Here is a 27,583-nt window from a genome sequence, read left to right on the forward strand (position 1 = left end):
ATGCACTCAGCTGTCGTATAGTTGTTGACTAAACTTTTTTCACTCTCTACATTCAATAACAATTGTGAACAAATGACAAAAAATTGATTTTTAACATTCTTAGAAAATGGCAGACAATCTTGCTGCCCAATTATGTCTTCTTTTAGAACAAAGCAACATCTCGGGTGAGTTTTTTTTCTTCTATTTACATTTTTGCTCTGTAATTTATACTATTATTTATATCAGATTTGAAAGATTATAAAATTTTTTCTTTATCAAGAAATAAAGAATTAAAAATTGGATATATTTTGGAGTTTTATTCGAAACTTTAATTTTTAATATTTAGAATTTAATATGTTGTAATGAAGAAATAAATTGAATTACATTGTTATTAAAAGAAGCAATCAATATTTTTAAATTGAATGTTATTATCTACTAATAAGTCTATTGATTACGAAAATTATCAAAATTTTTTATCAATTTCAGCAATACAATGGAAATTATTAGGACAAGAGAAAGATGGTTCGATTTTATTAGGATGGGTAGAAGAAATTCCGTCAAATAACGAATTCAAGTCTTATTCTGTGATAGGTCGATACGACCGATTAAACAATAAACTACAGGTAAATTATGTCATAATAAATTATAATTATTTAATTCCATTTTTTAATATATATATATTATATTTAATTAATTATTAAAAATAAAGGATTTTAAGAACAATTCTAGTGATAAACATTTAAAAAAATTAAATTTTGGAGAAGTTAAAAATGATTGCAAAAATTCAATTATTTTCAAAAGTAATAAAATTATTTGCAAAAATTCAATTATGCTCAAAAATTTTTTTAATTCAATTATTTTCAAACCTTTTCCTCACTTCAATGATTTTCAATATCTACTACTTTAATAAATTTTCCAAAAGAAAATTTTAGAAAATAAATAAATTTCATATTATTTGAAAATTTAATTTCTTTAGAGGAATTCTATTAAAATTTTCTTGAAAAGAATTGAATTTCTACAAAGAATAAATTAATTTTATGTTAATATTTGAAAATTTGAATTCTTTTGAGGAATTCTATTAAAATTGTTTTGAAAAGAATTGAATTTCTGCAAAGGATTTTACTATTTTATAAAAATAATTGAATTATTGCAAAGAATTTTACTATTTATAAAAGTAATTGAAATGTTTCGAAGAATTTATTAAAATTTTAAGAAATAATTAAATTGTTATGAAGAATTTTATAGAAATATGTGATAATAATGAGATTTTTTCGAGAAATTCAATTAAAGTTGTTTATAAAATAATTGAATTTCTTTAGAGAATTTTATTAAAATTAAGTATATTCAAAATAATTGAATTCATCACAAGAATTTTATTATTTTTTGAAAATAATAGAATTCTTTCAATTTTTTTGGCGAATATATTTAAAAATTGCATTCAAAGTAATTTAATTTTTATATAGAATTTTTTAAAAATATTTTGAGAATAATTGAATTATTTTTTAGAGAATTTTAAATTCTTGTTGAAATTGAATTTTATGAAAATTTTTGAAAATAATTAAATTCTTTCGTGTGATTTTATTTAAATTTGATTTAAAAATAATTTAATTCCTGCAACAAATTTTACTATTTTTAAAATTAATTGAAGTTTTGCAAAAAATTGTTACTATTTATAAAAATAATTGAATTTTTTTGAAATGTGTTAAAATTTTTTTTAAAAACTGAATTCTTTCGAAGAATTCAATTAAAATTGTTTTAAAAATAATTGAATTTTTGTAAAGATTATACTATTTAAAAAAATAATTGCATTGTTTCAATACAATTTTAATAAAATATTTAAATTCAAATATTCTAAAAGAGGCTGATAAATTTCTTTGAAGATTTGCAATTATTTTGAATTTTCCAGATAAATTTAATTATTTTCAATAAAGTTTCCCAAAAAAATTAAATTATTTATACTTTTAATAAACAATTCTAAAGAAGTATTTTTTTAAATTTTTAATTGAATGGTAAAAAAATCAAAAAAAAATTCTTTGCAGAAATTTAATTATGTTCAAAAGAATTTTTTAACTCTTATCAAAATAACAATTATTTTTATAAATAATAAAATTCTTTTCCGAAATTCAATTATTTTCAAAAATTCTAATAAAATTCTTGTCAAAATTTCAATGATTTAAAAAAAAATTTAACAAAATTTTACGCAAACATTTAATTATTTTCATAAATAATAAAAATTTCACAGAAATTCAATTACTTTCATAAATAATAATATTCTTCTTAGCAATCAATTATTTTCATAAATAATAAAACTCTCATTACAGAATTTCAATTATTTTTAATACAATTTTAATCGAATTCCTCGAAAAATGTAATAATTCTTAAAAATGTTATTTAAATTCGTCAAAATACGAATTTTGGTAAGAATTACAGTTGAATTCACAAAAAAAACTTAAATTTTTTTACTTTTGACAATATTTGAACAGAATATGAAATTGTATTTATTTAAAACAATTTAATTCTTGAAAAATTATTGTAACATTATTACTTATAAATTATTTAATGAATAATTTTACATAAAAATTAAAAAATAATTGATGCAGAAAAATATTCTCTGAATATTAAAAATAATTGATTTAGAAAAAAATTTTTGTTAGAAACTCTAGAAAATAATTGAATTTTTGAGAAATTACAAATAATAGAAAATTTTTAGAAATAATTCAATTTTGAAAAGGTGTCAAAATTAAATTTCTAATATAGATTTAATTGAAGAATTTTCAAATAATCGAAATGTCTGTAAAATTGAATTGTAAACAAATGGATTTGAAAATTATCAAAAAACTTTTTAAAAAATTATTAAAAATAATTGATTTCAAGAAGAATTTTAATTAGAAAATTATAATTGAATTGAAATGATGGAAATAATTTTGAAGAAGTTAGAGTAACAATATTTTTATAATATAAAATAATTTATCAATCGGTCATCTTTAATTAGTTTTATAATAAAAAATATTCTTCTAAGTTGCTGAATTTCAAAAAAGTTTAAATTAGAAATTTTTGTATTAATTCCTATGGAAAAATAACAATGTTTAAATATTTATTTAATAATTAATAATAATAAAGATAATGATTTCAGGTTTTACACAAATTCCCCGAGGTAATTAATCTTATACAAGCGACTATAAATCAAAGTCATTCGCTATTAGGATACATAACGAAAAATATTTCCGAAAAGAGTAAAGAATGTTGTCCTCAGGGTACGTCAAAAATTATAGACAGTGAAACAAAAGAAATTGTCGAAATTAGTGAAAAAGGTGCACAAGAAAATTCACAAGTTGACAATAAAAAAGTAAATGAAAGTTTAGATGAAAATAAACAAGTTCCAACTGAAAGTTCAAAACTTGATAATCAAGAAACGAAGGAAAATTTTAATGATTGTGATAATGAAGGGAAAAAAAATAAAGAAACACACACAAACAATAATGAAACTACTTCTGAATCGGAAGTGTATCAAGCATTTCTTCTCGAATTTACAAATAAAGAAGAAAAGAAAATTCATACTTTAGAAGCGGAAAAAACGAAACAAATACGAATTCAATTTTTATATCGTGAGAAAGATCAACGAACAATGGAAAAATTTGTATTGCTCGTTCATCAAGAATGTGAGTATTGGAATTTATTTTAGGAAATTAAAAAATATTTTTTTAATATTAAGGAAAAACTAATTTTAATTAAATTTCTCAAAAGAATTTAGGATTTATTTTCATGAATAATAAAATTGACCACAAGAATTTAATTATTTTCAATGCAATTGTAATTAAATTTATAGAAATAATTTAATTATTTTCAAAATTGTTAATAAAAAAATTTTCAAAAAATAATTTAATAAAATTTAAATAAAAATTTAACAAAAATTGTCAAATTGCTCATATAAAATAAGTAAATTTTGAAAGAATTACAGTTGTAATTTTTATGAATAGTTAAATTTCAAAAAGCTTTTAAATTAAAATTATTTAAAATTTTAATTCCTGTGAAAAAATAAATAGAAATAGATATTTAAATATTTATTTTACGAAAATTATTGAATTTTTTAATAATTTAATGTAGAAATTAAGAAAAAAAAATTTGTCTTTTCCATAAAATTCTTCGCAAAAATTCAATTATGTTTAAAATTTTTTTTAAATTCTCCTAAAAATTTCAATTAACTTTATAAATAATTAAATTGTTCTCCGCAATTCAATTATTTTCAAAAATTTTAAGAAAATTCTACGCAATTAAATTATTTTCATACATAATAACATTCTTTGAAAGGAATTAATCAAATTTTCAATTATAATTATGAACAGACAAGATTATTTTTAAAAATTGAAAAAATTCTTTGTTTAATTCAATTATTTTCCAAATTTTTAATTAAAATTTTTAAAAAAACATTATTTTCAAAAAATTTAAAGAAACTCGTCAATAGAATTTAATTATTCATAAAAAAACTCTAATAAAAATTTTGGAAGCCATTTGTAGTTTTATTTATGTTCAAAATCAAATAAATTTAAAATTGATGAGAATAAAATCGGGAAAAAATAGGACAAAGCTGGGAAAAAACCGGGAATTTTGTTGAACGAAAATAGTAGACATGTTATTTTTCTTTAAAAATGTTAACATGCAATTTTCCTTTTCCATGTTATCTTCTTTTTAAATTAATTTAATTTTTTTTTAATTATTGACTAAAACTGTGAAAAATGTTGTTAAGATTGTTCTAAAAAAAGGATTTTATATCTTTATTAGTATTACGATTGTCAAAATTTTTTGTTACTAGTTGCTTTTTTTCAAGATTTTGAACAAAGTTTAAAGATAAAAATTATTTAATTTAGACATGACTTCAATGTTCTAATTATGGCTGATTCTTCTGAAAGTTACATTTTTGATATCTCGATTAATTTTATAGAATCTACTCTCTAATAATATTATTAACCATTTTCATAGTAAAAATTTATAATTTATAAGAGAACTAAATTTCTATCGTTTTTTTCAAACTCTTGGAAATTTTTTAAAAATAGTACCAAAAAATACAATGTTTTTCTATCATTATTAGCATTTTAAAAATTTTTGGACCTCCGTTTTATATGTGATAAAAATGTTTAAATTTTGTCTTCAGTTTAAGTTAAAATTACTTCACGATGATTAATGATGTTTTTATACATTAAAAATATTATAAAAAAAATGTGAATGTACATTAAAATAAAGTTAATGGTCTGATGTTTAATTTTTCTATATAATATTTATAAAAAAGAGGAATATTATTGCTTTTATAAATATTTAAATTTTACATATTGGCCCGAGTAAAATTCAAAGAAGAAAGACTTTAATATTTTCAAATTAATTTTGGGCAACTTAAATTCTTACTTTTGAGTATGAAATAAAGTAGTTTCAATAGAAAAAACCATATAATTAAAAAAAAAATAAATATAAAAATCGAATATGAAAAGTATCACTTTCAGAAAAATAAACATAAAAATGCCTGTGATTTTAACTGTTTAAGAGAACATTAATGTATAACTACATAATAATGAATATTGTTAACACTGTTTTGTAAAATACTTGTTTTTTCATCACAAATAATTCCTAAATTTGAACCTGGAATTTTTAATATTTTTAACCTGGAAAACCTGGAAAAAGCCTGGAATTTTGAAATCTAGATTTTGTGGCAACCATGATAAAATTCTTTAAAGAAATTCCATTATTTTCGAAACAACTTTAATTGAATTTCTCGAAAAATTTCTTTATTTGAAAATATTTCTATAAAATTCTTCATAACAATTTAATTATTTCTTAAAATTGTCAAAAATTCTCGCGAAACATTTTAATTATTTTTTATAAATAGTAAAATCTTTCTAAACAATATTCAATTATTTTTTTCAATAGTAAAATCTTTACAAAAACCCAACGATTTTTTAAACTATTTTAATTGAATTCCTCGGATGAATTCAAATATTTTTAAATATTTCCATAAATTTCAATTATGTCCAAAAATTTTAATAAATTCTTCGGAACAATTTTTATAAATATTAGTAAAATTCTCCGCAAGAATTTAATTATTTTCAATTCACTTTTAATAAAATTCTTCTTCATAAAATTCAAATGCTTTAAAAATTTTCAATTAAAATTATTAAAGAAACTCCATTAGTTTAAAAAAAAAAATTCAAAGAAATTCTTCAAAAGAATTTAATTAGGATTTTAAAAAATTTTAATAAAATTCTTTGTGAGAATTCAGTTATTTTCCTAAATAATAAAATTCTTTGAAGGAATTCTATTATCATCAAATTTTTTGATAAAATTCTTTGCAACAATTCGATGATTTTCAAAATATTAATTTTAAAATTGGAAATATTTAAAAAAAAAATTATAAAAAAGTTAATAATAATGCAATTTATTTTGCATTATTTTTGTTTATGAATCACAATTTTTTTAACAAAATTATTATTTTGTTTTAGAAAAAGAAGAAAAATATTCGCAAAATTCCTATTTTTTTAATCTTATTTTTGGAACAGGATTTTCCACAGGAATTAAGACATTCAAAAATTTCGAATTCAAACCATTTTTAAATTAAACAACTTATAAAAGTATTTGTTATAAAATATGAAGATATCGATTGCTCCGAGTCGTAGACTCGGAGTGATCGATTTCTTCATTTTTTATAATAATTAAAGATGACCAAGTAATAAAATCATTATTTTATATTATTATAAGAATATTGTTACTGTAACTTCATCAAAATTATTTTCATCATTTTAATTCAATTATTATTTTCTAGGATTTTAAATTATTTTTTATGAAAATAATTGAATTCCTTAAAAAAAATTTATTATTTATAAAAATAATAATTGGATTCCTGAGAAACTTTTATTATTTATGAAAATAATTAAATGTTTGCATAAAATTTTATTAAACTTTTTTTTAAATAATTGAATCCTTTTTGGGAAATTTTATTAAAATAGTAGATATTGAAAATCATTAAAATTAGAAAATTTTTTGAAAATTATTGAAATTAGGACAAGAATTTTTTTGACATTTATGAAAATAATTGAAATTTGGAGAAGAATTTTGTTATTTATAAAGGTAATTGGGATTTTTACGAAAAATTTTTTTCAAATTTTGAACATAGTTGAATTTTATAAGAAGAATTTTATTTTTTCTTCAAATAATTGAATTTCTGCAATTATTTGAAAATTCTATTATTTTATTTAAAAATTTTTTCAAAAAAATCAATTTTGTTTTTAAATCAGATTTTTTTAAAAATAATTGCACTTTTCGCGGAATTCATTTAAAATTGTATGAAAAAATAATTTAAATTCTACAAATGAGTTTTATTATTTATAGAAATAATTGAATTTATGCAGCGATTTGAATTGAAAAAAAATTAATTTCTTAAGAAAAATGTTATTATTTAGAAAATTAATTGAATTCTTGCCCAAAAAATTGATTAAAATCTTTTAAATCATTCAAATTTTCCAAACAATTTTATTATTTTTGAAAATAATTTAATTTCTCAGAAGTATTTTATTATTTATGAAATTAATTGAAATCTTTCCAAAAAATTGATTTAAATCTTTGAAATAATTGAATTCCTCACAAGAATTTTTTACTTATGAAAATAATTGAATTTTCCTGAAAAATTTAATTATTTATAAAAATAATTAAATTCTTTACAAGAATTTTGATTTAAATCTTTGAAATAATTTGAATGTTGCAAAGAATTTTATTATTTTTCGAAATACTTGAATTTGTCAGAAGAATTTTATTTTTTTTTTAAATACAAAATCGTAGATATTGAAAATCATTGAAATTAGAAAATTTTTTGAAAATTATTAAATTTAGGACAATAATTTTTTTGACGTTTATGAAAATAATTAAACTTTGGAGAAGAATTTTGTTATTTATAAAGTTAAGTGGGATTTTTTTTAAAATTTGAACATAGTTGAATTTTATTTTTTTTTTAAATAATTAAATTTCTGCAATTATTTGTAATTCCTTCAAAATTGAATTTTTTTAGTGTTTTCAACATGAATTTAAATTAGAAAATTTTTCAATTCTATTATTTTTAAAATTACTAATTTTATTTAAAAAAGGTAGTCTCTTATTTGAATTGTTTATTTACAGATATTCAAATGTACACTGTTGCGATTGATGTATTGGAGAACGAGGAACAATTAGTAAATGAATTAAGATCAGAAATATTGGTGAAAAATTTTTTATGGGCACAATGGGACTCGACGAATCAGGTTTTGTATCATATTCACGAAAGAAAACCTGCGGTGAGTTTGTTCACTGACATGAGTCCTGGAGTTCTACCTAAACCATCAAATTCCTCACCAACGCTCAGCGGATTTCAATTTCACGATGATCTTCCTCACGAGACGGTGGTAAGTTGTTGTTAAAGATGAAGCTTGTTATTTTATTTATTTCTTTAAGATTTAAAAAAATTATTATCATAATTTGTTACCTTTTTTACTTTTTTTTATGATTAGATTATTTTTTAGACATAAATACATTTCAAAAATAGTTGAATTTAAAATGTAAAAAGTATTTTTAAAAAACGAAGAATCTGACACTCAATAATTACATTATTGTAATTTTTCGAAAAATATTATTAAAAAATTTTTAAAAATTGAATTCTTTCATGAAATTTTATTAAAAATAATTTAATTTTTGTAAAATATTTTACTATTCATAAATATAATTGAATCAGGGCTCGAACTAGGTCCGTAATTCTTGTCAAAATTTCAATAATTTTTAGAAATAATTAAATTCTTGGCAAAATTTCAATTATTTTTAAAAAGTTTCCTCAATTCAATGATTTTTAATAGGTATCTACTATTCTAATGAAATTTTCCAAAAGAATTCAATTATTTAAAAAAAAATTTAATAAAATTTGTGTAGAATTTAGAAACCTTCAATTATTTTCACAAAATAATAAAAATTTCACAGAAATTAAATTTTTTACAAATTTTATTTAAATTTCTTAGCCACAATTCTATTATTTTCATAAATAACAAAATTCTTTTTAGGACTACAATTATTTTCAATAAATAATAAAATTGATGGCAGAATTTTTATTATTTTTAATACAATAAATTTTATTCGAATTCCTCGAAAAATGTATTTATTCATAAAAATTATATTAACATTCATCAAAAGAATTCAATTATTTAAAAATTTGTTGATAAAATTCTTTATAAAAAATTATTTTTAAGATGTAATCAATTATTCAATAAATTATTTATTTTTGTATTTAAATAATTGAATTTTCGTAGAATTTTTTAATCAAAACTGATTTGAAAATTAATTTTTTTTTTGGAATTTTAGATTGTAATGGAATATTAAAAGCATTGGAGCATGAATTTTTAGAAAGAATTGAATTTTGAAATGGTTTCAAATTAAAATCTTGGAAGATCTGAATTTTTCATACTTTTCAACTAACAATTCTGTAGAATTAATTTTTTTTTTTTAAAGTTCTCATCAAAATTTCAATTATTATCTTTTCAATATAATAAACTTCTTCGCAAAAATTCAATTGTTTTCAAAAATTTTAATAAAATTCTTGTCAAAATTTCAATTATCTTTAGAAATAATTAAATTCTTCTCCGAAATTCAATTATTTTAAAAAACTTTAATAAAATTCTTTGCAAAATTACAATTATTTCCAAAAATTTTCCTCAATTCAATGATTTTTAATATCTACTATTGTATTAAAATTTTCCAAAAGAATTCAAAATTATTTAAAAACAATTTAATAAAATTCTACGCAAACCTTTAATTATTTTCATAAAATAATAAAAATTTCACACAAATTCCATTATTTTAGTAAATAATAAAATTCTTGTTAGGAATTCAATTATTTTGATAAATAATAAAACTCATTTTAGAATTTCAATTATTTTTAATACAATTTTTATTGAATTCCTCGAAAAAATGTAATTATTCTTAAAGATTTTATTAAAATTCAATTATTTAAAAATTTATTAATAAAATTTTTTATGAGAATTCATATTTAAGAAACATGTAATTATTCAATAAATGGTTTTTTTTATTTAAATAATTGAATTCTAGTAGAATTTTCTCATAAAAATTGATTTAATCCGCAATTTTTTATTTTTGATACGTAAAGTCCGTATTTTCAAATACTTTCACTTGTTCGAGCCCTGTTGAATTTTTTCGAAGAATTTATTAAAATTTTCGAAAATAGGTAATTGAATTTTATTGAAATTTTTTGTAACGAATTAAGAAAAAAATTTAATTCTTTCGTGGAATTTTTTTGAAAATAATTGAATTTTTGCAGAGATTTTACTATTTAAAAAAATAATTGAATTGTTTCGAAGGATTTATGAAAATTTTAGAAAATAATTGTATTCATTCGTGAAATGTTATTAAAAATTTGTGTAAAAATAATTGAATTTTTGCAAAAAATTTTACTATTTTATAAAGATAATGTAAATTCTTACGAAGAATGTTATTATTTATGAAAATAAATTGAATTCTTGCGAAGAATTTTATTAAAACTTTTGAAATTAATAAACAAGAATAGTTAATTAGTAAATTTGTTAATAATTGCATTTTTTTTTAAAGTTCGAATCTGAAATTATTCAAAAATTTATATTTTAAAATAAAAAATTTTCTAATAATATAATACGTTTTAATTATAAAATTGTATTTTTATTCAATTTAGTGATTTAAAGATATTAATTTATTAAATTAATATATTTGCAATTACAATATGAATAGTATTATTGTTTATTTACAAAAATAAAAATGTTAAATGGTAAAAATTATATTTAAAAACTTCATTTTTTGTTTAAGTTTGTTTATTTATTTAATAAATCGAACAATATGAACTATTTAATAATAACTTTTAATATTAATTAAACTTTAAGTTAACATAATATATATTTAATATTAATTAGATAATTACTCAATTTTATTTTTTTTTTGGTTCTTTTTTTTGAACGATTCAATTGACAGGTAGACTGGATCTGAAATTCAAAAATTAAATTTCATTTCAAAGGAAATTTACATAAATATATGAATTTTATTATTTTTTCTTATTGATATTATACATACATGGTTGCCACAGGTTAGGAAATTTTTTATTTTTAAAAGAATACTTTGATATTTTTATTCCTGTAATTATTAAATTTATATATTGTTTTAATATCACTAGTAACAATTCGCGCGCGGCTAACTTCTCACTCGCTTTTTTAAATAAAATTAACAATTTTAAAAATAATAGAATTCATAAGAAAATTCTGAGTTTTTTTTGTCTTTTTTATTTGACTCAAACAATAAAATCACCACGAATTCTAATACAAAACCTTCAATTTTTTCAATTTCTGCCAAAAATTTCTTTTTACCTAACTTAAATCTTGAACAACTATCATAAAATAAATAAATTATTTAATGAATAATTTTACTTAAATATCTCAAAATTAATTCAATTTTAAAAGAGTTGCGTTTACAATTTTCATAAATAATTCCTTATGAAAATTGAGAATTTTCTACAAAAATATTAAGAAATATTTTTGAAAATTTTCTAATTTGTAATATTATTTTATCAAGCAGATATTAATATAGTTAATCAATGACATCTAAAATAATTTCATTTTGTAAGAATCACAATCAGAGAAAAAGTCAAAACTCTGTCTGAAAATAGAAAAGTTGGGATGAAGGGAAATCAATTTTTTGTGACAACCCCGATATGCATAATAACAAATGATAAAATAAACAACTTTAAAAATATAATATAAACTTATTACTTTAATAAAAATAAATTTTATATAAAATTAAATTTAAAAATTACGTATAATAATTAAATAATTACCTCCAAAACTCTAAATTCCAGCCTCAATTTTTTCGCAATCAGTATTCACCTCGCGAACGCCCAAAACATTTATTCTTGTATGTGATTGAATATACAATTCAAAATTGACATTACCTACTAATTCTTTACTGAAATTCGTGAGATGTCTCGCCGAAGCTGAGTCCACATGAAGAATCTATTATAATAAAATAAATATAAATTTATATTAAAAATCATTAATTTCAAATTGCTTAATTCATTTAATCAATAAAAATGTGAATGAATTAAATATTTTTCAAAATTTTTTTTTTTAAATTACTTACAAAATTTGGTTGAATACATGCTTTCACACGATCGATTTGTTCGTTCCAAATTTTGACCAAAATTCTTGATCCACTGGCATTGTTTAAAATGCATTTTTGTACCATTTGTTTCCCTACTCGTTGAGGAGGTATTACTGATTCTACATATGCAATTAATTCCCTGAAATAATTAAATTACATACAATAATAATTTTTTAATTACATATATTAATATTCGTTGTATTCCGGGAAATTGTTCGCCATCGATTATTTAGGAAAATAATTAAATTCTCGCGAAGAATTTTGTTAAGATTTTTGAAAATTCTAATTAAATTCTTTTTGAAGAATTTCTTTGAATTTTTTTTTAAATAATGGAGTTTCTTTAATAATTTTAATTAAAAATTTTGAAAATAATTGAATTTTAAGAACAATATTTCTTTCAAGTATTTAAAATAAACGTGTTTGTTAATAATTGAAATTGAACATTTAATTATTGAATTTTATTAAAATTTTAGAAAATAATTGAATTTTTTTGGAAATATTAATATAACAAATTAAGAAAAACATTGAATTCTTTCTCGTAACTGTTTTGAATATAATTGAATTTTTGCAAAGAATTTTACTATTTATAAAAATAATTGAATTGTTTCAAAGGATTTACAGGGTTGCCACGCAACCTGGAAACCTGGAAATGTCAGGGAATTTTATAAACCTTGAAAAAACCTGGAAAAGTCAGGGAATTTTGATTGGAATCCTGGAAAGTTATTGTTTTCTAAAGTTATTGTGCTTTTTCTTGAAATCTAATAAATTTGACTTAAATATTTCATAATTAATTCAATTTTAAAAGAGTTACCTTTACAATTTTTTTTGCAATAATTCAATTATTTTCATAAATAATAAAAAACTTTATAGATTTACAATTGTTTTAATCAATAATAAAACTCATCGCAAAATTTCAATTATTTTTAATACAATTTTAATGGAAAAAGTGATTATTTTTCTCGAAAAATGTCATTATTCTTAAAAATTTTATTAAAATTCATCAAAGAAACTCAATTATTTTAAAATGCTTTCCTATAATTTATTTATTAGAATTTAATGATTATTATCAATTCATTTTTTATTAAATTTCTTGAAAGAATTAAATTATTTTCAAAAATATTAGTGAAATTTTTTTTCAAAATAATTTTAATAAAATTCTTTTTAACAAATTCAATTTTTTTTAAATTCTTCATTCAATGACTTTCAATATCTACTATTTTAATAAAATTTTTCACAAGAAATAAATTATTTAAAAAATTTTTTGATAAAATTCTAAGCAAACCTTTTATTATTTTTTTTATAAATAATAAATATTTCACAGCAATTCAATTATTTACAAAATTTTTATAAATTTATTTGCAATAATTCCATTATTTTCAAAAATATTCAATTTATTTAATATTATTGAATTTATCACTTTTAATAATATATATTATTAAAATATTCAATTCATTTTTACAGAGATTCAATTATTTTTATAAATATGTAATACAATTTTTTACAGGGATTCAATTATTATTTTCATAAATAATAAAACTCATTGTAGAATTTCAATTATTTTTTATACAATTTTAATCGAATTCATCGAAAAATGTAATTATTCTTAAAATTTTATTAAAATTCGTCAAAAGAATTCAATTATTTAAAAATTTGTTAATAAAATTCTTTATGAGAATTGAATTTTGAGAAACATTTAATTATTCAATAAATTATTTATTTTTGTATTAAAAATAATTAGGTATTTAAAAAAGAAATATTATTGAAAAATTCGTCTCAAGAATTCAACTATTTTCAAAAGTAATAAAATTCTTCGCAGAAATTCAATTATGATCAAAAGTTTAAAAAATTTATTGTCAAAATTCCAATTATTTTTATAAATATTAAAATTTTTATTCAAAATTCAACTATTTATAATAATTGAGTTTTGAAAAGGTTTCATATTATAATCTTTGAATGTTTGAATATTTCATACTTTTAACTTAAAATTGTGTAGATTTAATTTTTTTGTAAAAGTTCAATTGCATTTTTTTTAAGTTATTTCAAGTTTTTATTTTCTAATATATATATATTTGATTGAAGTACTTCCGAATAATCGATGAAATTTCGTAAAATTGAATTGTAAACAAAAGGATTTAAAAATGTTCAAAGAAATGTTTCAAAAATTATTTAAAATGAATGAATAATTAATTTAAAGAAGAATTTTTGTTAAAAATTCTGGAAAACAATAATTGAATTGAAATGATGAAAGTAATTTTTAATTATTATTTTATAACAATTTTTTTAAAAGTTGTTTAATTTCAAGAAGGTTTGAATTAAAAATTTTTTGTAAAATATAAATGTAGTTTTAAAAACCTGGAAAAGTCAGGGAATTTGAAATGAGCAAAAGCGTGGCAACCCTGAATTTATTAAAGTTTTAGGAAATAATTGAATTTTTTCGAAAAATATTGTTAAAAATTTTTTAAAAACTTGAATTCTTTCATGAAATGTTATTAAAATTGTATTGAAAATAAATAATTTTACTATTTATAAATAAAATTGAATTGTTTCGAATGATTTATTAAAATTTTACAAAACAATTGAACTTTTTCTAAATATTTTATAACCTTAAATTCTTTCATGAAATTTGTTTGAAAAAAAATTAATTAATATAATAATTAGAGAATTTTTATCAAATATTTATTTATAATAAATAAATTTATTATACTTACACTGTTAATTCTCCGATGCAAACTGCTTTTATCATTTCGTCAGAAGAATATCCTATTATATTCTTTTTAAAATAATCGGCTATTTCCGACATTATATGTATTTTCCGTATTTTCTTTTTATCACTTTTTATCTCTCGATATGTGAATCCATTTAAGAAACAGAAGAAACTAGAGAATATGACACAAAGTCACAAACGTTTCTTCTTTTGTTTTCGTTTCTATGGAAACGTATAGAGGTACTGCCACAACAAGGTAGTTCAAGTTGGGTGGGGGAAATCCAATATGGCTGACATCAGCTGATTTACCGGAGGACAAACAATGCATTGAATTCAATGGGACAAATCAGTTTTTTAACCATAACTTTTTAAATATTTATTTTTGAACCATAGTGTAATGGAAAATTATTCTTTATTTATCGAAATCTATTTTTTAAAACAATAAAACCAAAAAATTAAATTTTATTGTTTTAAAAAATAGATTTCGATAAATAAAGAATAATTTTCCATTACACTATGGTTCAAAAATAAATATTTAAAAAGTTATGGTTAAAAAACTGATTTGTCCCATTGAATTCAATGCATTGTTTGTCCTCCGGTAAATCAGCTGATGTCAGCCATATTGGATTTCCCCCACCCAACTTGAACTACCTTACTCGCTGCTGTCTGCGCAGGCAGCTGAGATACAATGAGAGTAAGGGAGTAAGAAAATTCAAATTCATGCTTTTTCTCCCTCACTCTCATTGTATTATTTTCAACTGCCTGCGCATTTAAATACAAAAGTACCTAAATAATTTATTGAATAACTGAATGTTTTTTAAAATTTAATTCTTATAAAGAATGCTATCAACAAATTTTTAAGTAATTGAATTCTGTTGATGAATTTTAATCAAATTTTTAAGAATAATTACATTTTTCGAGGAATTCGATTAAAATTGTACTAAAAATAATTAAAATTCTGAAAAATTTCAAATTTTTTTGAGAATTTCCACTAGATTAAATTCGCTAATTAAAAAACTATTCTTAAAGATTGGAATCAAATTCTTTAAAACGATTCAATTATTTTCAAAAAAAATTCGAAATTCAATTATTTTCAATATCTAATATTTTCATAAAACTTCGCAAAAAATTCAATTATTTAAAAAAAAATTGATAAAATTCATCAAAAATTCAATTAATTTCATAAATAATATAATTTCCACTTGAATTAAATTAATTTAGAAAAGCATTTTCAAAAAAATCAATTATTTAACAAAATTTTTATACAATTCTTCACAATAATTCAATTGCTTTTACTAATAAAGACATTTTTCATGTAAATTCAATTTTTAAAAAAAAATTGTGATAAAATTGTTATCAAAAATTCAATTATTTTCGTAAATAATAAAACTCATCGAAGATTTTTAATTATTTTTAATGCTATTTGAATTTAATTAATCGAAAAATTCAATTATTTTCACAAATAAAATTTTCTTAATATTTATTATATTTCGAAAAAATTAATTATTTAAAACAATTTAATTTTTAGTTTCTCGAAACAATCAATTATTTAAAAAAAATTTTTTTTTAAATTCTTTTGAAAGAATTCACTTATTTACAAAAATATTAGAATTTTTCACAAGAATTTAATTATTTTCAAATATTTTAATAAAATTGTTTGAAAGAAATCAATTATTTTAAATACAATTTTAATTAAATTTTTTTTAAATAATTCAATTATTCTTTTAGATTTTAATAAAATTCTTCTCAGGAATTCAATTATTTTTAATACAATTTCACAGGAATTCAATTATTTAAAAATATTTTAATAAAAATGTTCGAAAGAAATCTATTATTTTAAATACAATTTTAATAAATTTTTTTTAAATAATTCAATTATTCTTTTAGATTTTAATAAAATTCTTCCCAAGAATTCAATTATTTACATAAATAATTCTTCAAAAGAATTCAATTATGTCGATAAATAACAAAATTATTCCTGAAAATTCAATTATTTTGAGGCATTTTAATAAAATTTTTTGCAATATTCAATTATTTTCATAAACAACAATATTTATCACAAGAATTCAATTATTTTTAAAAATAATAAAATGCTTTTTAGGAATTCAATTATTTTCAAAAAAATTTAATAACTTTTCTCAATTCAATAAAATTTTTTTACAGAGATTCAATTATTTTTAATACAATTTTAATCTAATTTCTCGAAAAATGAAATTATTCTTAAAAATTTTATTGAAATTCGTCAAAAGAATTTTAATTACCTATTTAAAAGTTTGTTGATAAAATTCTTTAAATGAGAGTTGAATTTTAAAAAACATTCAATTCTTCAATAAATTATTTTTTTTGTATTTAAATAATTGAATTGTCGTAGAATTTTCTAATAATAATTGATTCAAATATGAACTTCAGTTCAAACTTTAGATAATAATTGAGTTTTTAAAAGGTTTCAAATTATAATCTTTGAATGTTTGAATTTTTCATACTTTTAACTTAAAATTGTGTGGATTTAATTTTTTTTGTAAAAGTTGAATTGAATTTTTTTGAAGTTATTTGAAGTTTTTATTTTCTAATATATATTTGATTGAAGAATTTCCGAATACCTGAATAATTGATGAAATTTCGTAAAATTGAATTGTAAACAAAAGGATTTGAAAATGTTGAATGAAATTTTTCAGAAATTATTAATAATATTTCATTTACACTTTATAAAGAAGAATTTTAGTTAAAAATTGTGGAAAACAATAATTCAATTAAAATAATGAAAGTAATTTAGAAATAAGTTACAGTAACAATATTCTTATAATAGGTATAAAATGATGATTTTATCAGTCCAACATTTTTAATTATTATAAAACATGAAGATATCGAATGATATCGGTATTTTCATGTTTTATAACAATTTTTTATAAGATGTTTAATTTCAAAAAGGTTTGAATTAAAAATTTTGTAAAATATAAATGTAGTTTTAAAAACCTGGAAAAATTTCGTTTTTTAACCTGGAAAACCTGGAAAAGTCAGGGAATTTGAAATGAGTAAAAGCTTGGCAACCCTGAAATTATTTTTGATAATTATTTTTATAAATAGGTGATAACATTCTTCACAAAAATTCAATTATTTTCAATAAAACTTCACTAAAGAATTCAATTATTTTCTATAATTTTAATAAATTCTTTTAAACAATTCAATAAAATTCGTTGGAAGAATGCAATTCTTTAACAAGATAAGAAAGAAGTAAATAGTAAATATTTTTGATCAATTCATTATGGTGAATTTATAATGTTAAGTTTTTAAGTCTTAAATTCTATTTCCGAATTTATTAACTTTTCAAATAATGATTTCTTTTTTTATTTTCAGTTGAACATTCCACTGAATCTACCTCAGCTTCCCGATGCGGACAACTGTGGAACCTATGAAGATGATGTGATTCCATTGCGCGTTCACGATTGCTCTCTGGATCTCATTGTAATATCAGATTCAAAAGGAATGGTTTGCGTCTGTCATCATTATCTCTATCGTCCAATAAAGCCACCGCAACACGTTCTCGATTCAGCACTGAGCGACTCGAATACAGTTCACTTCGCATATTCCATAACACTTCTTCATCACAGTTGTGTAATTCATTGTGTAATTCCGGGAATTCCTTGGAGTCGTGCAAAACTCATGAGACCAACATTTGCCCTCTATGGAAATCATCACATGATTGTCTTCGTGCAAAATTCCTTCACTCATCTCCTCGAAATTGGTCTTCATCATCAGCCCTGTTGTCATATTTTATGCGGTCCTCTACCAACAGTACCCACAGAATCGTCCTATCTCGTTCCACTATTAAATCTCCAGGAGTCAAGCAAGGAAAATAATTCCCTCTCAAAATGCTCGTCGGACATATTCACCATCGATCTTCCAACATTAAATCTCGTCAATCTAACAATACCGATGAAATTTTTAATCGAAACATTCACGAACGAAAAGTCGATTGACGTACGCCTGGCGATTTTACATTATTTCTTTTGTCATCGTAACGATTTGGATATTGTTTCGGAATTAATTTCAATAGCGGCGGAGAAGCCGCGTTCACTTGATTTGGCAAAAATTTTACAAGAATTTTTAATAAGCGGCTCAAATACATTGGTGCAGAAAAATTTACTTGTTGATACAATGCCATTGTTGGCATTGTTACCTGTCACTACATTGGAGGAGTGCGCTGAATTGGATGCGAAAATTAATGATCTCAATGTGAGTTTGACGCATGAAAAACTTTGGAATACTTCTGTGATGTTATTGTCACCTCAACAGAGATTAGTGCCATACAGAAGTGATTTGTGGACAAAATTGTGGGATCAATTGAGTAAACGAAATGGAGATTTACCACGATTTAAACCGAGTAAAGTTGCTGAAAAATTACTCATGTCTTTGGCTTGCTATCAACCGGAAGCTTTGTCAAGATCCAGTACGCCAATGTCACCAAGTGGAGGGTAAATTCTTTTATTTTTATAAAAACCAAATTTCTTCAAAAAAATTCAATTATTTTCAAAAATTCAGATAAAATTCTTCGTAACAATTCAATTATTTTTATAACATGTAAAATCCTCCGCAAGAATTCAATTATTTTCAAAAATAAGAAAATTCTTCGCAAGAATTAGAATTTTTCCATAAATAAAAAAATTCTTTGAAGGAATAAAAAATTTTTCCATAAATAATAAAATTCTTCAGAGAGGAATTCAATTATTTTCATAAATAGTAAAATGTTTCGGAGAAATTCAATTATTTTCAATTCAATTTTAATAAAATTTTACGAAATTTAAGGAAATTGTTAAAAAAAATATAATTATTTACAGAAACCCTAATAACATTGTTGAAAACAATTTAATTTTCTATGAATAATTTTAATATAATTAAATAGAAAAATTTTTAATTACAATTAATAATAAACACGATTATTTTTAAAATTTCAAAGAAATTCTTCATAAAATTCCAATTTTCCAAATTTTCAGTAAAAATTAATTTTAAAAAATTCATTATTTTCAAGAATATTGAAATAAATTCTTCAAAACAATTTAATTATTTTAAAGAATTTTAATAAAAATCTTATTCCAAATTACTTTTAATACAATTTTAATTAATAATTACATTATCTCGAAAGAATTCAATTACAATTTAAAAAAATGTTGATAAATGAAATGAATTCATTTATTTTCAAATTTTTTTTTATAAATACTTTACAAGAATTCAATTATTTTCAGTACATCGAGAATTTAATTATTTCTAAAAATAATTAAATTCTTGAATTGAATTTTATTAAAAGTTTTTTATATAATTGAACTTCTATGAGAAATTCAATTATTTTCAAAAATAATTGAATTTTCTCTGAGAATTTTTACAAGATTTTTAAAAATAATTGAAATTTTCGAAGAAATCAAATAATATTTTTAATTGTTTTGAAAATAAGTGAAAAACTGAAAAGAATTTTTTTATTAAATAAATATAATTGAATTTTTTTTACGAAGATTTTTATTATTTATAAATTGACTTTTTGCAAAGAATTTTATTACAATTATTGAAAATAATTAAATTCTTCATAAAATTCAGTTACTTTCAAAATTTTCAGTAAAAATTATTAAGAAAAACTCCAATATATTCAAGAAAATTGAACTTTAATCCTTCGAAACAATTCAATTATTTTTTTAAATAGTAAAATTCTTTGCAAAAACTCAATTATCTTCGACAAAATTTCCATAAATTTTCAAGAGAATTCAATTATTATCTCAAATATATAAAAAAATCCTTCGAAATAATTCAATTATTTTTATAAATAGTAAAATAATTCTTTACATAAATTCAATTATTTACAATAAAATTTCACGAAAGAATTCAATTATTTTCTAAAATTTTAATGAATCCTTCGAAACAATTCAATTAATTTTTAAGTAATAAAATTCTCATGAATTCAATTTTTGTTTAGTTCAATTATTTTCAAAATTTTCAATTACAATTATTAAAAAAATTACGTTATTTAAAAAAACTCTATTAAAATTGTTTAAATATGAGTTTAATTTTCTTTCAAAAATGTTAATAAAACTTTAATAGTAAAATAAATAATTACAATTGTTAACATAAAATTTTTAAATACATTGAAATTTTGTGAAATTTAATTGGAAATAATTGATTTTTTTCAAGTAGTTTATTAAAATTTTCGAATATAAACTTTTGGAGAATTTCAATTGCAAATTTTGAAAATAGGTAATGGCATTCCAAAAAATTTTAATGAAAAATCTTCAAGTGCGTTTTAAAAATGAAAATTAATGAAAGTTAGTTTTTAAAAATACATTAATTTCTTTAATAAGTTCTATCAAACAATTTAATAAAAATTGTATTATAATCAAATTGAATTCTTCTAAACTTTAATCAAAATTTTTAAAAATAATTGTATTCTTTCAAAGAATTTTATTAACATTTTTTAAAATATTTGAATCCTTTCGTGGAAATTTGATTAAAATTGTATTGAAAATAATTTAATTCCTTCGAATATCGAAGAATTTTATAATTTATGAAAATAATCCAATTCTTGCATCCAGTTTTATTAAAATTTTTAAAAATAATTGAATTCTTTCGAAAAATATTATTAAAATTCTATCGACAATAAATGAATTTCTGCGAAATACTTTAATATTTATGTAAATAAGAAAATAAGAAAGTAAGCAAATTAGTAAAAATAATTTAACTACAATTTTCGAGAAATTTAGTTTTTCCTTTACCTTTTATAAGTCTTCCAAAAATCGAAAAAATTAATTTATTTATAAAATTTTTTATTATTTCATAATTTTTAATTCTTTATTAATTATTTTTAATTTCCATTTTATCACAATTTGGAATATTGAAATTTTTTTTATACATATAGTATTGTTAATATTATGCGATTGTATTAAAGTATTTAGAAAGATTAAAAAAAAATAGTGTAAGAATAGAAACGAACTTTTTATTCAGAGGTTAAAACTTATAAAATGGACAAACATTTGAGAAAATTTTACATTTTATCTCACTAATTAGTTAAACTGTTTATTTATTCAGAAAATAAGATTTTTAACATTCTTTTGAAATCGGATTTTTCGAATATTTTAATATTTAATTTTTTTTGTTTCTCTTGTAAACTATCTATTATTTTATAAAATCGTTCACTGTCTTCACTCGCATAATCTTTAAATATAGATTGGTAGAAATAGAAAATAACTAGGAATGTACACTAGAAATCGCGTACGTGTAAGTTTATGATATTTGAAAACATTTTATTCCGCTATTTATTGTATCACTGGTAAAATAATCGAGTAGCGAAATATTTCTTATTTTAAAAAATAATTTTTAATTTAACTTCCAATTTTTTTATTTACAGGAAATGTTTTTAATTTTCTCGTTTAGAAATATTTTTAAATTTGCATTACCTATTAGTGTAAATAAATAGATAAATATTATTATTGAAAGTTTGTAAAATCCTCAGAAGAATTTTAATTTTTCTTCGAAACAATTATATTTTTTTTAATCTCATTAAAATTCTTGGTAAGAATTAAATTATTTTCATAAATAATACAATTCCTCAAAGGAATTCAACTGTTGACAATATAATTTTTATAATACTTCTCGAAAGACTTCATTCACTTTTAAAAGTATTTAGTAAACCTCCATAAAAAAATTATATTATTTTTTTTTAATTTTTGATACAATTCTTTTAAAAAATTTAATAATTTTCAATAAAATTTCAACTAAATCCCTGGGAAGAATTTTAATTTTCTGCGAAAGAAAACAATTATTTTCGAAAGTTTCAAAAATATTTTAATATAATTTTTAGAAGCTTTTATTTTAATAATTTTCATTTTTAAATTTACACTTAAAAATTTTTCATTACACTTTTTGAGAATTCAATTATTTTCAAAGTTTGCAATTAAAATTCTCCAAAATTTGATTTTCCAAAACTTTTTAAACTACTTGAAAAAAAACCAATTATTTTTAATTAAATTTTACAAAATTTCAATTATTCAAAATTTTTTTAAAAATAGGTATACTTACATTTTAAAAATTTAATTAACTTAAAATAATTATTCAAAAATAATTTTTTAAAGATTTTACACTATAAAAATCGAAATAAGTTACAATTTACATTAAAAATATAGTATTTTGTTGCTATATTTGGAAAAAATGTCGTAAAATTCTCAATTTTTGAAAATAAGTCGCTAAAAGTTGCATTTAATTAAATTTTGAAAAATTTTGAAAGTTCGTGTAATTTTCTTACACATTTTAATTCTTAAAATTTTATCAAAAAATATGAATGTAATTAAATTCATTTCAAGAATTTTATCAACATTTTTTTCAATAATTGAATTCTTCCGAGAAAATATAATTAAAATTGTATTGAAAATAATTTAATTTTTGGCAAGATTTTAATTTAAATTCTTTAAAATAATAAAATTCTTTTCAGCATTTCACTTATTTTCAATACAAATTTAATTGATTTCTTCGAAAATTTCAATTATTTTTAAAAATCTTGTAAAAATTCTCCGAGAAAATTTAATTTAATTTTAAATATAATTTTCATAAATTTCATAAATTATTTGCAGAAATAATAAATTTTTTTGCAAGAATTTAATTATTTCAATAAAATTTTATTCAAGAATTCAATTATTTTCATAAATAATAAAATTTTCGCTGGAATTCAATTATTTTAAATACAATTTTCATAAAATTCTTAGCAAAAATTCACTTATTTTTTAAAATTTTGCAAAAATTCAATTATTTGCAGAAATAATAAATTTTTTTCCCAAAAATTTAATTATTTGAATGAAATTCTATTTAAAAATTCAAGTATTTTCATAAATAATAAAATTTTCGATGGAATTCAAGTATTTTATATACAATTTTCATAAAATTCTTCTCAAAAATTCACTTATTTTTTAAGTTTGCAAAAATCCAATTATTTGCAGAAATGATAAATTTTTTCACAAGGATTTAATTATTTATACCAAAAAATTGGAAAATAATTGAATTCTTTCGAGAAATTATCATTAAAATTGTATTGAAAATAATTTAATTGGCAAGATTTTTATTAAAATTCTTTAAAATAATTTACTTATTTTAACGAATTTATTTCCATTTTCTTGAAAATAATGGAGTTTTTTAAAAATAATTTTTACTGTAAATTTTGAAAGTAATTGAATTTTACAAAGATTTTCTTTTAAGTTTTTAAAAAAATCGTGTTTATTATTAATTGTAATTAATAATTTTCCTTTTAAAGTATATTAAAGTTATTCATAAAAAATTGAATTCTTTTAAACAATTTTATTAGAGTTTTTGTAAAAAATTATATTTTTTTGAAGAAGAATTTCATAAAATTTCGTAAAAGTAATGAAATTTTTGAAAATAATTTTAATTGAAAATTTTGAAAGTATAATTGTAATTTACAAAGAATTTCATTAAAAACTTTTGAGAACAATTGAATTTTTTGAAACAATTTTATTACAATTTTTCAAGATAATAATTGAACCTGTTAGAGATTATGTACTTAATAAGTGAATTACTTAAGTTTTGAATCTGTAATCATTCAATAATTGATGTTTGTTCTTGAAAATATAAAGTTTTTTAATTTCCAAAATAATAATAATAATAATAAAAATTAAAAATTATGAAATAATAAAAAATGTTGTTTTGTAATTATTGTTTCAGTCTTCCAGTGACTTCGGCAACACTCGGAGAATTAATGGGCAGTCGATCTCATAAATATTTTGAATCGAATCTCCCATTTATTGAGATGGAGAGTTGTACAGCATCGAAACAGGAGCACATTGTGGCGGTTAATTTAAGAGAATTATCAATGTTTCTATTGAAACATGGCACACAGTCGTCGACGAAGAATTTTCAAGGCAGTTGCACACCATTGCACGTTCATGCAATGTCTTCAAAACATGTTAGCGCTCAATTGGAAACTTCACGCCTTTTATGTCAAATGTTGTGCAAAACTGCAAATGTTGATTCAAGATTAGAACAAGAACGTGGCTTTTCACTTGTGTAAGATTATCCCTTACTCATTTAAAATTCTAATTCATAATAATTCTCGAGATGATTTATTTCGAAAAAAAAAGATATCAAATTTCTTCAATATTCTCCAAAGTATTTTTCTCTTATTTTAATCGAGATTTAAATTAAAAAATTTTTTCGGTAAATCAAAAAACTATACTCAAAAATTATAATCGAATTCTTTGCAACAATTCAATTATTTTCATAAATAATAAAATTCATCGCAGGAATTCAATTATTTTTAATACAATTTTACAGGAATTGCTCGAAAAATGTAATTATTCTTAAAAATTTAATTTTAGTTCCTCGAAAAATCAATTATTTAAAAACATGTTTTTTTAAAATTCTTTGGAAGAATTCAATTAATATACAAAAATATTACAATTTTTCACATGAATTCAATTGTTTTTAAATATTTTAATAAAATTCTCAGGAGTTCAATTATTTTTAATACAATTTAAATAAACTTGAAAGAAATTGAATTCATAGAATTAAATTACAGTAGAACCTCGGTTATCCGAGCCTCGATTATCCGAGATTCCGGATTATCCGAGGCACAAAACATGCTCGGATAATGCGGAATAACTCGGATAAAACGGATCGAGCGACTAAATTTGGAAAATAAATTTTACAAAACCACTATTTGTGATCATTGCATTTAAAATTTCGTCCATTTTTGTCATTTAATATTATTCTAACACTTTAAACACATGAAAAATAATTTAAAATTTTGAAATTTTCATTGGTTCCGTGTTATCCGAGTTTTCGATTATCCGAGGTACCTCTTCCCCACATTACCTCGGATAATCGAGGTTCTACTGTACTTTAAAAATTGTAATTAAATTTATTAAAGAAACTCCATTATTTAAAAAGAAATTCAAAGAAATTCTTCGAAAGAATTCAATTATGTCGATAAATAACTAAATTATTTCCGAAAATTCAATTATTTTGAAGCATTTAAATATAATTCTTTGCAAAATTCAATTATTTTTATAAATAACAATATTCATCAGAAGAAATATTCAATTATTTTTTAAAGTAATAAATTTCTTCTTGGAAATTTAATTGTTTTAAAAAATTCTATTAAAATCGTTCGCAAGAATTCAATTATTTTTATATACATATAATAAAATGCTTTTTAGGAATTCAATTATTTTCAAAAGAATTTAATAAAATATCACACAGACATTCAATTATTGTCAAAAATTTTAATAGAATTCTTTGCAAAATTTAATTATTTTGAAAAATTTTTCGCAACTCAATGATTTTTAATATCTACTATTTTCTTAAAATTTCTGAACAGAATTCAATTATTTAAAAAATTTTTTGTAAAAACCTTCGTAAGAATTCAATTATTTTTATGAATAATACAAATTTCTCAGGAATTCAATTATTTAAATTAGAATTTGCATAAAATAAGTCAAAAGAAGTCAATTATTTAAAACGTTTTATAAATTTGCAGGAATTGAATTTATTAGCAGGATAAGAAAGAAGTAAAATATTTTTGATGAAAATTAGAAAAAAGTCAGGAAAATAAGAAGTATGAAATGGAATTTTTGCCAATTTTGTGAAGTGTCTAAAACGAGTTTTTTTGGTCGTCAAGTTTAATTTTTCGATAGCTTCCTACTTTTTTACTACTTTTTTTAGTTTGAAAGCTACTTTTTGCTACTTTTTAAAAATTAATTATTGAGTGTAAATTCTATTATATTAATATTAATATTTATATTTATATATGGTATATTTATATTTTAGTCTAAAATGACAATTTTCTTTTTCTCTCTAATTCTATATGTGAAAGAAGAAACTGATGAAAGTTTATTTTTATTACAGAGATAAATTAGACGAAGCAAGACGATGGTGGCTTTTTACGTTACTGGAACGTTATAAATATGCAACTGAAAGTATTGCGTTTCCTGTACCTCAAGGATTCACTTCATTCTTCACTTATTTGGGATATAGAACATTGAAATATTCAATGTTTCTGCAATACGTGAAACATTCCGCTTTTGAATTACAAGTAGACGTGGCGAAAATCATTATGGCTGGTAAGAATTTTGAAGAAATTTTATTCATATTAATAAGATTATGCTAATTGATGAAAATTTTATTTTCATCTTCCATAGGTTTGCAGGATTACCAAAAAAATTTAATTTTGTTTTTTCTCGACTTTCCTCTGATTTTCAGACAAAATTTTGCCTTTTTCCCTGATCCCTATAAAAAGAAATTCTAGAGAAATTATAAAAATAGAAAACATTTAGAAGTAAAAAGATTTAATACCTTCAGGGTGCCTAGATATCTTAAAAACAAAATAAGAAACTGTGGAGAAATTCCCTGAATTATTTTCAAAAAATTACAATAAAATTCAATTTTACTTTTAATAAAATTATAGAAAATTTAAATTACTTTAAAAATATTCAATTAGTACGTAATTTTGAAAGTTCAATTTTAAACTTTAAAAATAGAACTGAAATATTTTCAAAAATAATTTTAACGATTTTTAAAAATTTTAAATTTGTTTCAAATTCATATTTAATAATTGTAATACTATTTTTTCAGTTTTTCCAAATTTTAAATAAGAACTCTTTAAAAATTCAGGTATTAAATTCAATTATTTTCAGAATATTTTAACAAAAATTCTTTGAAAATTTAATTATT

General features: G+C 19.7%; 2 protein-coding genes across 4 annotated transcripts in view; one reads left to right on the forward strand and one right to left on the reverse strand.

Moving 5' to 3' along the window:
- Positions 1 to 20: 20 nt before the first annotated feature.
- LOC122503325 (protein pigeon) overlaps positions 21 to 27,583 on the forward strand; it is a 30,747-nt gene continuing 3,184 nt past the window's right edge. Inside the window, exons 1-7 of the mRNA XM_043613818.1 lie at positions 21 to 164; positions 466 to 602; positions 3,113 to 3,638; positions 8,131 to 8,393; positions 18,227 to 19,344; positions 24,578 to 24,919; positions 26,759 to 26,973. Of these exons, the coding sequence (XP_043469753.1) occupies positions 107 to 164; positions 466 to 602; positions 3,113 to 3,638; positions 8,131 to 8,393; positions 18,227 to 19,344; positions 24,578 to 24,919; positions 26,759 to 26,973 (2,659 nt within the window). The 5' untranslated portion in view covers positions 21 to 106. The remainder of the gene's footprint in view (positions 165 to 465; positions 603 to 3,112; positions 3,639 to 8,130; positions 8,394 to 18,226; positions 19,345 to 24,577; positions 24,920 to 26,758; positions 26,974 to 27,583) is intronic.
- Positions 10,899 to 21,950, reverse strand: LOC122503329. Of its 3 annotated transcripts, none has more exons than XM_043613824.1 (5): positions 21,843 to 21,950; positions 14,877 to 15,044; positions 12,148 to 12,307; positions 11,846 to 12,020; positions 10,899 to 11,000 (listed from the first exon to the last, which is right to left on the reverse strand). In XM_043613824.1, exons 2-4 carry the CDS (start codon positions 14,966 to 14,968, stop codon positions 11,856 to 11,858), a joined length of 417 nt encoding a protein of 138 aa, XP_043469759.1. In that variant the 5' UTR covers positions 14,969 to 15,044; positions 21,843 to 21,950; the 3' UTR covers positions 10,899 to 11,000; positions 11,846 to 11,855. The 3 variants fall into 3 exon arrangements, with proteins under 3 accessions (XP_043469759.1, XP_043469760.1, XP_043469758.1); XM_043613825.1 differs by having other exon boundaries at positions 21,898 to 21,913; XM_043613823.1 differs by lacking the exon at positions 21,843 to 21,950 and having other exon boundaries at positions 14,877 to 15,161.

Source organism: Leptopilina heterotoma, unplaced genomic scaffold (assembly GCF_015476425.1).
Source record: "Leptopilina heterotoma isolate Lh14 unplaced genomic scaffold, ASM1547642v1 Lhet_26, whole genome shotgun sequence".
NCBI lineage: Eukaryota > Metazoa > Arthropoda > Insecta > Hymenoptera > Figitidae > Leptopilina > Leptopilina heterotoma.

Excerpts from the sequence above, each read along its gene's own strand:
- LOC122503329 (XM_043613824.1), bottom strand. The coding sequence starts at position 14,968 with ATGTCGGAAATAGCCGATTATTTTAAAAAGAATATAATAGGATATTCT. Across the intron at positions 12,308-14,876 it reads TGCATCGGAGAATTAACAGT|GGAATTAATTGCATATGTAG; the intron begins GTAAGTATAATA and ends TAATTATTTCAG. Across the intron at positions 12,021-12,147 it reads CATGTATTCAACCAAATTTT|ATTCTTCATGTGGACTCAGC; the intron begins GTAAGTAATTTA and ends TTATTATAATAG.